The sequence below is a fragment of the Pelodiscus sinensis genome, chromosome 1 (genome assembly GCF_052426305.1).
Source record: "Pelodiscus sinensis isolate ZL-2025 chromosome 1, ASM5242630v1, whole genome shotgun sequence".
NCBI classification, from domain to species: domain Eukaryota; kingdom Metazoa; phylum Chordata; order Testudines; family Trionychidae; genus Pelodiscus; species Pelodiscus sinensis.
The window spans coordinates 175,135,219-175,148,823 of NC_143052.1; the positions used below are offsets into that span (position 1 = coordinate 175,135,219).

Below are 13,605 nucleotides of genomic sequence, written 5' to 3' on the forward strand. Positions count from 1 at the left end.
TGATTAAATATTCCTCTAGCCTCAACGCAGGTGGTAGCTACAGACTGATGTAGAATTTTTAGAGCAATTAAAATATAATATACACCATGTGCCTCTATCCTTGACCACAATGCATTTCAGTCTTGAGTCATTGATTCAAAATGGACAGCCTCCGTAATGAAGCTTTATGCATCCCAGAGTTCAGAGTGTACTATTATCTTCCCTGTTGGCTTAGTATCAACATTTGTAATATAGGGAATTGTTAATTTAGTGGGAGTAGTTTGTGCTCTGCAAAAGACTATAAATGCTGCAGACTATAAATGTTTATATAATTAAAACAATGTAAGAAACATGGGATAATGTGGCTATAGATAGCAATATTATCACATAAAATGTGCATATGAAGAGCTTTCTTAATTCATGGCCAGTTTCTTTGGAAACAAATACAGACAGTCCCCGGGTTACGCGAATCCGACTTATGTCGGATCCGTACTTACAAACGGGGCTTTTCTCGCTGCGGAGGACGTGGGCAGCGGGACCCCCAGACGCGCCGCAGTCCCGCCGCCCGAGTCCGCTGGAGCGAGAAAAGCTGCTCCGCGTCTCCCTAGTCTGCTGGGGGGAGGGGCCTCCAGCAGACCAGGGAGACGCAGAGCAAAGCCGCGGAGGACCCAGGCGGCGGGACCGCAGCGCATCTCGGTCCCGCTGCCCGCGTCTCCCTGGTCTGCTGGGGGGGGAGGGGCGCAGCTAGAGTGCCCCCCCCAGCAGACCAGGCTTTTCTCACGGACGCCTGTGGTAGAGCAGCTGGGGTGCTGCCGGTTGGTCCCGCAGCGCCGCTCCTCGGCGCTACTGGACCAACCCGGCAGCACCCCAGCTGCTCTGCCCCAGGCGTCCCCAAGTCAGCCGCTGCTGATACTGACCAGCGGCTGACTCCAGGAAGCCCGAGGCAGAGTTGCTCTGCCCCAGGCTTCCCGGAATCAGCCGCTGATCAGTTTCAGCAGCAGCTGACATGGGGGCACCTGGGGTAGAGCAGCTTGGGTGCTGCCGGGTTGGTCCCCGCAGTGCCGAGGTGCGGCGCTGCAGGGACTTACCCGGCAGTGCCCCAGCTGCTCTGTCCCAGGTGTCCAGATTCAGCTGCTGTTGAAACGGATCAGCGGCTGATTCCAGGAAGCCCGGGGCAGAGAAACTCTGCCTCGGGCTTCCTGTAGTCAGCCGCTGGTCAGTTTCAGCAGCGGCTGAATCTGGACGCCAGTTCCGACTTATGTACAAATTCAATTTAAGAACAAACCTACAGTCCCTATCTTGTACGTAACCCGGGGACTGCCTGTACTGAGTGCTGTAACTATGGGTATGTCTACACTACAAAGTTAGTTCGAACTAACGGACGTTAGTTCGAACTAACTTTAATAGGCGCTACACTAGCGCTCCGCTAGTTCGAATTTGAATCGAACTAGCGGAGCGCTTAGTTCGAACTAGGTAAACCTCATTTTACGAGGATTAAGCCTAGTTCGAACTAGCTAGTTCGAATTAAGGGGTGTGTAGCCCCTTAATTCGAACTAGTGGGAGGCTAGCCCTCCCCAGCTTTCCCTGGTGGCCACTCTGGCCAACACCAGGGAAACTCTATGCCCCCCTCCCGGCCCCGGACCCCTTAAAGGGGCACGGGCTGGCTACGGTGCCCGTGCCAGGTGCAAGCCTGCCAGCACCCAGCCAGCAGACCCTGCACCTGGCACAGCACAGAGCCACCCACCCGATGTCCCCCAGCCCACCCCCTCTTCCCGGGACCAGGCTGGCGGCTCCCGGGAGCTTGCCCTGGACCGCAAGAGGCGGGCACCTTCCTGGGCTAGTGCGGACATCGTAGACCTCGTCCACGATCTCCGCACTAGGCACAGGAAAGTGGCCGGCTAGGGCTGGAGAGCTGCCAGCCTGGCCACCCAGGAGCAGGTGTGCATGAAAATCAAGGGGGTCCACTGAGACCCCCGACCCTGAGCCCTGAGCTTACAATGGCCGTCCTGGGTCAGACCAAAGGTCCATCTAGCCCAGTAGCCTGTCTGCCGACAGCGGCCAACCCTAGGGACCCTGGACAGGATGGACCGAAGACAGTGACCAAGCCATTTGTCTCGTGCCATCCCTCTCCAGCCTTCCACAAACTTTGGGCAGGGACACCACTCCTACCCCCTGGCTAATACCACTCCATGGACCCAACCTCCATGACTTGATCTCACTTCCCTTTAAACTCTGTTCTAGTTGTAGCCTTCACAGCCTCCTGCAGCAAGGAGTTCCACAGGTTAACTATTTGCTTGGTGAAGAAGAACAACTTTCTCTTACTAGTTTCAAGCCTGCTACCCATTCCTTTCCTTTGGTGTCCTCTAGTCCTTCTTTATGGGAACTCAGGAAGAACTTTTCTGAATGCACCCTCTCCACCCAACCTCTGCTTTTAGAGACCTCTATCCTGTCCCCCCTCCGTCTCCTCTTTTCTAAGCTGAACAGTCCCAGTCTCTGTAGCCTTTCTTCATCTGGGACCTGTTCCCAATCCCTGATCATGTTAGTTGCCCTCCCTTCTCCCAGCCTTTCTCTTCCCCTCTCCCACCTCCTTTTCCCAGTATCCCCCCAGTTTTGTTCAATAAAGACAGAGTCAATGTTGGAAGAAACGTTATCTTTATTTTGTACATCAATAAGAAGGGGGGCTAGGGAAGGGTAAGTGGAAGGAGGTGAGGGAGGAATGGGGTACGAGCCCCCGATGGGGAGGACTGGGCTGGCTCTGCGGGCTTCTGGGGGTGGAAGCTCTCCTCCAGCCCCCCAATTACTCCCTCTCCCCACATGGCAGCCTGCGGCAAGTGCAGCCGGGCTGATGGCCGAGTGGTGTGATGTGCCCAGTGTGGGTACTCCGGGCACTCCAAGCCAGAACTTCTTTGCAAGCGGGGCACCCCTTAGAACTGTGTGTCCGGGGTGGGGGTCGGGACCCTTTAAGCGCAGCCCTCGGCTAGCCTGAGAGAGCATCTCCATGCTCTAAGTCCTCCTCTTATGCCCTGCCGGCACTGCTTCCGGCCATCCTTAAGCCCTGTTCAGAGTCCACTCAATGTGGACTTGCTAGTTCGAATTAGCAAAACGCTAATTCGAACTAGTTTTTTAGTCTAGATCCGTTAGTTCGAATTAGCTTAGTTCGAATTAACTAATTCGAACTAAGTTAGTTCGAATTAACGTTGTAGTGTAGACGTACCCTGAATGTGGTTAATAAAGATGAACCAGGCACCAAAACCTTTACCTATTTTCCTTGCAGTACCTGCTTCCATGTTTTAAATAATAAAGCCTATCTAAAATACATACATGTCTTCTTATTTCTATAATATCTGAACATCTCACAGTCTTTATTTTACCCCCACAATGCTATTATCCTCACAATACTATTGCCTCCCCCAAATGCTATGATCTCATTTTACAGACGATAATGAATTAGAGAGCTGCTAAATGATTATTTAAAAAAACAAAGATGTTTATGCACCTAATGAGGTGGGTTGCTGCCAAATGAGATTTTAAAAAGCATCTAAGGGTATGTCTACACTACCCTGCTAGTTCGAACTAGCGGGGTAATGTAGGCATACCGCAATTGCAAATGAAGCCTGGGATTTAAATTTCCCGGGCTTCATTTGCATAAGCGGGGCACCGCCATTTTTAAATCCCCGCTGGTTCGAACCCCGTGCCACGCGGCTACACGCGGCACGAACTAGGTAGTTCGAACTAGGCTTCCTCCTACTCCTCATTCCACGTATTTTTATGTGGTTTATTCTAAGTTGAACGAGTGAGGCATTTGATAGCCTATTGTGAAGGGACTATTCCAGTTGAATAGGAGCACTTGACTTACAATGGGCATGAGGAAGTGCCAATCCATATCTGATGAGCCTTCCTGTGAATGTTCAGACTAGCGTGGGGGCAATTGCATCTACCTGCAAAGAACAGAGTCATGCATAGACAGGTGATTTGCCCATGTAATGACTTATGTAACTGGACACCACCATCTTGTTGCTGTACTTTCCCACAGCCAGAACAATGGGATTTCTTCCACACAGGAAAAGATATAAAAGGCCCTGGGGACTCCACCATTTTCTCTCTTTCTTGATCATGCCTCTGGACTATGGGCTTATACCAATGGTGGTATAGGTCTTTCCAATTATGTGGAAGCAACAAAGGAAATAAGGTCTTTCCAATGATTTGGAAATAACAAGAAATTTGACTTTGAGCCAGAAATTTATCTTAACAACTCTGCAAGCCTGAATCAAGAACTTTGTAACTGTTGTATGCATATGATTCCTTTAATAATTCTAATGATGACTTTTCTTTCTTTTTTACAAATAAATCTAAGTTTCATTGGGATTTCTGTTCTATAACCACACAGACATTTCTGAAAATTCTAACAGAGAAAACACTCCAGACATCCAACTCTGAAAAATCATCTTCCTATAAAATACCAATCCACACTTTATAATTCTATTCAAATTCATTTTTAAAATAACATCATTCTTTTATTTTTTGCAAATGGGAACCTGAACAAAAATGCTAGATTACGACTTTCTTATTACTATAACTTTAAAATACTCATTTCTTCAGAAGTTATGAGCAGCTTGTTTTTCATAATCAATCCAGCTGCAAGTTGAGAAACACATTATTCACAAAAGGAGCTTTATAATTAAATCTATAATAGTAAGGTTTCTGAGGAACTGAAGTATTTTTCAATTACTATGGAATACAAAGTTTGGTGTTGAAATAGCTATATAATTTGACTAATATCTCCTAAGTACAATATGTGATTATGTTTCTCCTACTGTTAGATTTCTCAATAAACAAAGTTTAAAGAAGAATTTACATTGAGAGAGAGAAAAAAAAATTAAGATTCTTATAAGCTAATATCCTGATCTTGCACATTACCTTGTACAATTGCTTCGAACTAGGTGCTCATTGAAGAATCAGGGCCTAACCCTCTCTATAGCAAAATTCATGTTTTAGCATAATTGAAATAGAAACTTTTGAAAGCTGGAATTGCTACACCTTTAGTAAACCTTTAACACTAGTACCATAGTGGGCACCTCCTATAATCCTGCCATCGTAATCCTGGGATGAAACAAAGAGGAAAATGTTATTTAGAAACAGAATATACACTAACATTAGGCAGCTGCACAAAGAATGTCATCAGCTGTGGAAATAGGAAATTGACACTCTAAGCTGTAAGACAAATAGATGGGTGAAGCATCTGCTCAGAGGAGATTTTATTTATGTAATAAATGCAAAGGGAAAACTTTCTGGAGGTTTTATACTGAAGTGTAGATGTAATGTGCTTATAACAGATGTGCTTTAAAAGTAGTGAGTTAGCTTCATTTTCTCTTTTAAAAAAATCTCCCATTCAGTCAAAGAGAAAATACTCAGAAGTTCTCTTCACTTCAACTGACAGAGCTGTCTTGCTGTCACTTACCCATCTTTCAGATATTCATTTGGTTTACAGCTAGACAAATATCTTTGCCCACACTGAACAAATACATATAGTAAAAGCTATTCTTTTAGATTGCTCCAAATTCTGCTGCTTAAATAAAACCCAATTCAAAATGTTGTAGAGTCCCAAGTACACTTTGAATGATGAAGACATCATTTTAAGCTTCTGTTTATATAAATGGTAGATGTCTCCTCCCTTTACCCAGCTCTTAAAAGAAGCTGAGTGGTCATAAAATGTCCTAGAGTGAAATGACTAGAAACTAAAGTAATCTGCTTATTCAGTGAACATGTAAAACACAGGAAGGGGTAGTAAAAATGCCACAAACCCACATAAATAGAGAAATTGATGGGTTTAGTGGTGAAGGGAAACAGTTCCAGCAGCAAGGGCAGGAGATGCTTGTCAAGGGACAATAGGTAGCACCTCCCCCTGGAAGCTTCTGGAATACACTGGCCACCTGGGGAGTGGAAGGTGCTGATTGGCCAGCAATCCCCGCCTGTAGGATTTAATCCAGGGTGGGGGGAATGTGGCATCTCTTTTGACTCTATTCTAGCAATGTCCCCTACCCTCCCAAACAAGAAATGTGAATCTGGCTGGACAGATGCTGTAGATCTAGCTGTTCACCAGCTTAGGAGATCAGGAAGGAATTTTTTTCTCCTATGGGCCTTCCTCATAGTATCTTCATGACACAGAAGGCCAAATAAGAAGGTACTTAGTACATAACTGAGGTTCTGGGATGGAATTGTTTGTTCATTGCAACTTGTGCCAGTTGCCAGAGTCACTAATTAATGGTTCCCAGAAGTAAAAATCCTGAGATTTTGGGATGAGCTTTGGGCTCCTGTGTTAGGATCAGACCTTGTAGCCATCCTACGTGCTCTGTCTCTGTGTGTGAGGGTGGGGTAGAGGGTGCTAAGCGTCAGAGAGAGCTGACTCTTCTTGAGGGTAGACTGAGGAGAGCTTGCTTGGCTTTATGGGTTACATGGTAAGAAGCTCTGCAACCTCCCCCATCCCCTGTAGAATCAAATAAATGTCTGCTATAGAAGAGTAGGTGTGGTAGGCGGGTAGCCTCCTGTGAGTTGAAGTTGTGACTTGCTGCTTAATTTCACACATGTGTCTGTCCTCATTTTGCAGCTGTATCCACATCAAGTCTTCCCTGTACTGTGTCACCAATGTATCTCAGTCCTGACCTAAAGAATTTGGGTCAAATCTCCAGCAGGTGTAAATCATCCTGGATCTGTTTACTTCAGTCAAGCTATGTCAGCAAGGAGGAGGGAGAGAAGGATGCTCTAGTTCTCTCTCTAGAGAGAACAACTTTCATGCCTTTCAAATCCTCAGCTTTCCTGATAAGATTGCTAGCAAGTGTCAGCCTGCTAGCATGACATTGATCACAGGGGAGGGGGGGGGGGAGGAATGACTGCTTCTAAACCAAAGGACTCGACCAAAATAGCTAAAGAAAGACTGGCATTAATTAAATTACTGTCAATCAAATAAACTAAAAACTGGCTCATTGGTAGGTCTCACAAAGCAATTTTAAACGAGGGATCATTGTTGAGTAGGTATCTTTCTAATGGGGTAACTCAGAGATTGGATCTTTGCAGTATATTATATACTAGCTTTATCAGTGACCTGGAAGAAAACAAAATCATGTGTTAAAATTAAAACTGAATAAGGACTCACAATGGTTATCTTACTACAGGTTGCACCTCCAAATACCAGCACTCTCTGGTTTGGCAATAGTGGTGTTCTGGCAGGACCATGGATGCTCTTGGACTAGAGATCCCAGGAGCCCAATGGCTGGAGGACCAGCTGGGGATGAGGGCAGCAGGGCTGGTAGCCTGGCTAGGGCAGCGAAGGGTCACTGGCTTTACAGTAATAACAATGTTTAAAAAAAACACTTGAACACAATAGATTTCCTAAGCATAATGAAACAAAATGCAAAACCAAAACAGTATCTTGGTCTGCTCAAACAACAAAATCCCAATTTTGATAAAAAGATTCCAATCATAAGGTTCACTGATGGTACTTCTCACACTAGATAGACATACACTTGTTATTGCATTTGGAACAAAAGCTCATCTAAAATCTTCCTTTATCTTAAACTGCAAAGTGACATGTGTAAACAACAGGGTTATTTGTCCTGTTCTATTGATGTTATTTTTGGAGGAATGGGGAGAATAAAAGACCAATCTTTCAATTACTACATAGGGCTTGTCTAGACTACAGGGAAGAGTCAAAAGAGGATATGAAAGTTCCACAGGAATTTGCATATCTTCTTCTGATCTCACTTTTGAAAGTGGAGCTTTCACAAGTGAAAGTAGTTTAGAGGTAGGTTTTTCAGCAAACTCCCCCCCTTGTCAAAAAGCCGCTTTTCCTCAAAAAAATGAGGTTTACGTGGCTTTTCGACAAAGGGAGGGGAAATAAGGTCTTGCTGAAAAAGCCGCATCTAAACTACTTTCACTTTCGAAATTGAGGCCAGAAGAAGATATGCAAATTCCCACTGAATTTGCATATCCTCTTTCTAATCTTCTCCGTAGTCTAGACATAGCCTAAGAGTATTGTTGCCACTTTGAGTTGCTACCACTGGCTTCAGTGACCAGTGCACAACAGAAAACACTACAGCTGGCAACAGCATTTTCAGGATCAGTTCCTAAAATAATAGATATTTACAATATTAGATTAAAATACATTTCAATATATTCAAATTCAATATCTATTATATCACATTAGTTTTGATGTCATGATACTTCACTAGGCTGAATACTATAGGTAGACAGAAACAAATTCCAGTGAACACATTTTTGAAAAACAGCATTTTTAATTATTAATTATTATTATTATTATTACTATTATGCCACATATTAAATATTTCAAAATCCAGAAAATAGAAGTTCTTTGTCAGTGTGAAATATTTATCAAACTTAGCAGATAAAGCAACAAGATGAGCAGGTTTCTACATGTGAATTGTGAGTCAAGTAGATAATGAAAGAACAGTAGACTGGTCATACCCTTCAAACCAAGAGCAGCAAAATCTTTGGATTACTAAATATGTATCCAGGAAGAGACAATGGTGGATACATAGATCCCTTTTAGTATGGTGATGTTGGATGACCAATTTGAGACGTCTAAATGGAGTCTGATTTTCAGAGGGCAGTTGCTGAGCATTTTCTCAAAATCAGGCATCTGTAAGTTACCGTAAATTAAGCACACAGAAATTGAGACTCACAAAAGCTAAGTCTACAGTAAGAACTAGAGCTCTGCTTCTTCTCATGTACATGTATACATGGTAACTTGAAGAGAACTAGTGCAAGTATAAATAGTAGCGTCACTATAATAGCATAAGGAGAACAGAAGTGGAGGCACAGTTGAGCATGCTCCCGCCAGTTTCAGAAATTATGTCTCCGCTAATTCTTGTTGAGCCACCACATTTATGTGCATATAAACAGGGAAATGAGACCCTGACCTCATAGTTTAGGCATCATAAGAATCCCTTTTGATAGTCACTTTGATCACCACATGAGGGTGTTAAGAGGCCTTTAGTGTGCCAACGCGCGGTTGTGGGGTGAAGGGATAAGTACAGTTTATCAGACAAAATGTTCTTGCTACCTTTCACAACATCTTTTGTAAACACAAACTCATATGGGGCATAATGGAGCAAGACACAGAACTGTAATTATTAATACTTCAAAAAAACCCAAAACACTTAGTAAATCAAGGTCCTTTTCAGCAGAAAGTACTATTCTATTGACTAGATATGTGCTTATAAAACACATTTAAATGTTTCTGTGCTACTTTTTATGTCACTTTACCTGTCCATATACACAATGTTTTAAGAATGATAAAAGACAATATGAGTATGACTCAGTATATTGTTTATGTGGGAGAGGAACAAAAGGTTAGATGATGAATGCAAACTACCGTTAACATTATTTCTACTTGTATATCAACAACATGTCATAAAAAAACTAATTTCTGATCAAACATTTTACCTTGCTGGAAATATAAACACTGCTTTTTGTTTGTGCTTGATCAGGTAAGGAGGAATGCTTGGTTGTTGAATATGGCTGCTTCTGCTGGTTTCCCTTCCAATGAGACCAATGGGAGCTCTGCAATTAATTTCAATGGGAGCACCCTTACTGAATGTGCTCACAGCTGGAGTTATTTTCCTTCATATTTGCTCAGTCCTCTCCAATTGTAGTATATAAATTTAGTATATTAACATTCACCTATGATTTAATAACTATCTTTTCAAGGTGTTGCCTTATTTTTCCCTTGCACTGGGGAAATATATGTTTTCAATTTGAACTAACTCTCTTGTGTGTGTTTCTTCTGTGTTTCCTCCTGCCAGGACATCTGTTACTAATGACTGGCCCCTCTTAACTTTCTTTTCCCTATTTCTGGCATTTTGTTGTTTACTTTCCAAAATATTTCAGAAAAGAAAGACTTAGTTTCCAGCCTCAAACCATTGCATAAGACTGGAGAAGAGCCAGCAAACTCTTCCAGTCTGTCTTATTTTATGCTTTCGAACTACAGCTTCCAAGTAGTCAATTTTCTCCTTCTAGAGCATCTGTAAATTATTCTCTGGACTGTCAGCTTTCTAAAGTATTTACCTCTCTTGTTTGTGAAGGTTCATCAGACATGTTCTTCAAGTGAAGTGAATGGCCAAGTTGACAAAATAACTCTCTACCACTCTCCTCTCCAAAACACTCTTACTTGGGTGATTGTACCTCAAATGGTTTTCCTTAGTCCACCAGCTCAGGAGCACGTTACATTCTGTCAACGCTGTTCCCCACTCTGGCATGTCAAATGCAGAAGTGGGGGCCCACAAGAGAACCTGAAAACCTTGTCTTTACAGGCTTTGGTACAAAAACTTCCTTCCCAAATCCTAATACCCGGATTTTGGAGAAATCCACTGCCACCACCCAAGTAATTCCAAGAAAACCAGGGAAGAGATCACTTGGGAAACCTCCTCCCTAAGGTAAAACTCTCCCCTATCCCAACCTCTGTTTTACTTGGAGTTGGGAAAATCAGGAAGGGAATGACAGACAATAATGGACTCTGCCCTTGCAGTTAGGCACTGAGTCCAAGGACGAGCCAATCAACCAATTCTGGTTAATTAGAAAAAAAACCCAAACTTTTATTATCAAAACATAACTACAGTTGCAAGCATGGTAAAGTGGCTAGATGGAAAGGGCCGCCAATTGATATACGGTACTCAGAAAAAAATCCCTGGGCGAAAACTTAGTTATAAAGAAAGACCAAACACTTATAGACTTTAAGGTCAGAAGGGACCATTATGATCATCTAGACTGACCCCCTGCACAGTACTTAACCAGCTCAGACATCAGTTCCAAATTCCCAAACCAGGAAAAACAACAAAATCCTGATGGACTATCTAAACTTTGCCCTACTTACACATTGTAAGAAATCTATTCTTGTAGAGAGATGGGCCTCCTATCTCCTTCAGTCTTGGAAGAAACCACTCTAAATCTCAAACAAAGAAACAGAGAGAAAAACTCTTCTTTTCCAGTTTGAAATTCCTACCTTTGCTGTTATTGGCCAACCACCCGATACCTGGCTAGGTACAGGAAACATAGTTAACCCCTTAGTCACCAGGTGCTGGTCAGCACTCCTGATTATGATACATGCTAATATGACAAACAGGCAATAAACATCCTTAGCTATTATATCTAATCAATAGGGTTTTACATTAGAGAATAAAGGTTAACCAGAGAAGAGAGGCTGACAATGAGAATAAGAATGGTCACTCTTACCTTCCTCTTGGCAAATCCACATCATCCTTCTTCCACCGGACTGTTGGCTGGGGATCCCCCTGGACCTGACATCGGAATTCTACTGCCTCTTCCTCCAGAACCACTTGGTTAATTGGTCTCCTTAAAAACGTGGGTCGTTCTTGAAAGAGATTTTAAAATGGCATGCAGTGAGTTGGATTTTAAAGTGGCATAAATATAGATGAATTGATAATGATGAGATTGATGATAATGTACACAGATGTTATCAATTGTTAAGAACAAAGAAGGAAAGTCAGTGGCTAGCACAACATATTCTGCATAAAACATAAAAACTGCATGCCACAAGGGCAGCAAAACCATATAATCAGCTTCCACATATGAAGTAGCTTAACAAAGAGAACAAATATTTTAACTTCATCAGCTTTAGTCCCAAATATGCAATATCAGGCTACAAAATACTAAGTCTATGATTATTTGCTTCACTGAGCCACCAGTCAAAGAGGGCAAGCAAAAAATCCCATATTTCCATAATTTCACAATAGCCACACAGTTGAAATCATATTCCCTCTACTCTGAGTAGTATACAGACAGTTTGTGGGAAATGAGAATCAGAAAATGGGGCAGGAAAGTGGGGTCACTACCCTCCCTTTCTGCCTAATGCCACAGAGTGGGGCCAGTGTGCCAGGATCAGTAATACTTGGAATAGATTGCCTCCGTCCACCCCCACCATGTACAAGGAGAAGCCCAGACAAAGATTCATAGAATCCCAGAAATGTAGGATTGAAAGGGAACTCAAGAAGTCAACAAATCCAGCTCCCTGGTCTGATGCAGGGCTAAATAAACCTAGACCATTCCTGATAGGGTATAGAACGAACACTGATGAGGAAGCCACCGGAAATGTTCTGTGTATGGTGTAGAGAGGAAACTGTAATGAGCCAGAGGGAGAGATCGCTGAAATGTCACCTGAAGCTGCAAGTACTCGAATCAAGTACTCCCAGTCACAAGATCACAATGCCCAGCTATGCAGGGAATGCATTAAACTCCTAGGGTTAGCCTGGCAGTGTGAGCCTGATTCAGCTACCCACATAGAACTCCTAGAAAATGGCTACTCTTACAGCTATTAAGTAACAAGGTAATGTAAGTCCTTTCCCCCACTGAACTGGCTTTGGGAAGAAGTTATTATCAGGTGCATTGCCACATTTATTTTCCTTTCAATCCGTCATCAGAAGAGGCATGAAAAGGGCCACTAAGAGGCAGGATCCCGCCCTCCCCCTTGCAAGAACTAAGAAACTGGAGCCTGAACATAAGCTTCTAGCTGTAGGTAAGTGGGAGTGATCTGCACATCTCACCTTCTGGAATAAAAACTTAACAGAACTCTTTTACACCATCTCTGACAGGTGTTCATCTAACTCGTTCTTAAAAACATCTAGTGACAGTGATTCCACCACCTTTTCTGATGACCTATTCCAGTGCTTAAATGTCCTTATAGCTGGAAAGTTTTTACTAATCTCTAACCTACATCTCCCCTGCTGAAGATTAAGACCATTACTTCTTGTCCTACCTTCAGTGGACATGAAGAACAACTGATCATGATCCTCTTATTACAGCCCTTAAACATGTTTGAAGACTTACTAACCCCTTCCCCCCTCAGTCTTCTTATCTCAAGATTACACAAGTCCAGTTTTTCTTAATCTTTCCTCATAAATCAGGTTTTCTAAATCTTTTATCTTTTATGTTGTTTTTCCCTAGTGTCTGTCTGAGTACTCATCTTTGCTTCACGCCATTCCACATACATGGTGTGTTTTGAAACCTACAGTTTAGCCATAAGAATATATGACTTGCCAAGCAATATAAGACTAATAGGCTATTTACTGCAGTATTCTGCCTTTCATGATAATCAATTCTTTATGTTTTGGGGGAAAGTGAAAATACCCTTCAGTGCATCTAGATCTCCATGACTAACTCCACTATAAGAAACTAAATGATGCCCTGAGTAATAAGCTTTGTTTTTTTAGCATGTACTGATTAAAAAATATCATATCAATGCCTTTTTCAAATCTAGACACACTGCCAAAATCTGACCTCAGTCACACTGGGACAAATCCAGATAATTTCATTTCAAGACATATCACTGATTTTTATCTCCAAGTTACCTAATGCTTCATCCAAATTTGGTTCCAGCATTCCCCTCCCTTCCCCTCCCCAACACACACTTTTAGTGTTGTAAATTATATATATACATATTTACACTAAAGAAAGAGATTTATAAATAAAGGTACTTGTCACACACTGCATCTGACATTTCAATCTCAACTGAGCTATGACATTAAATTAATCCAGATTTACACCATAAATAAAATCAGAATCTGACTCATAGAGTTCAGCTTCCTGAGTTCCTATAGC

At 42.6% G+C, this 13,605-nt stretch overlaps 1 protein-coding gene across 21 annotated transcripts in view; it reads right to left on the minus strand.

The window, feature by feature from the left end:
* ROBO2 (roundabout guidance receptor 2) overlaps positions 1–13,605 on the minus strand; it is a 621,912-nt gene that overhangs the window by 163,298 nt on the left and 445,009 nt on the right. For 13 of the 21 annotated variants that reach the window (XM_075909831.2, XM_006136940.4, XM_089773463.1 and 10 more), the window contains exon 5: positions 11,224–11,362. In XM_075909831.2, coding sequence (XP_075765946.1) covers positions 11,224–11,362 — 139 coding nt within the window. Of the gene's footprint in view, positions 1–9,438; positions 9,556–11,223; positions 11,363–13,605 lie in introns of all 21 variants that reach the window. The other 8 variants (XM_089773474.1, XM_089773465.1, XM_089773469.1 and 5 more) reach the window with 1 other exon arrangement.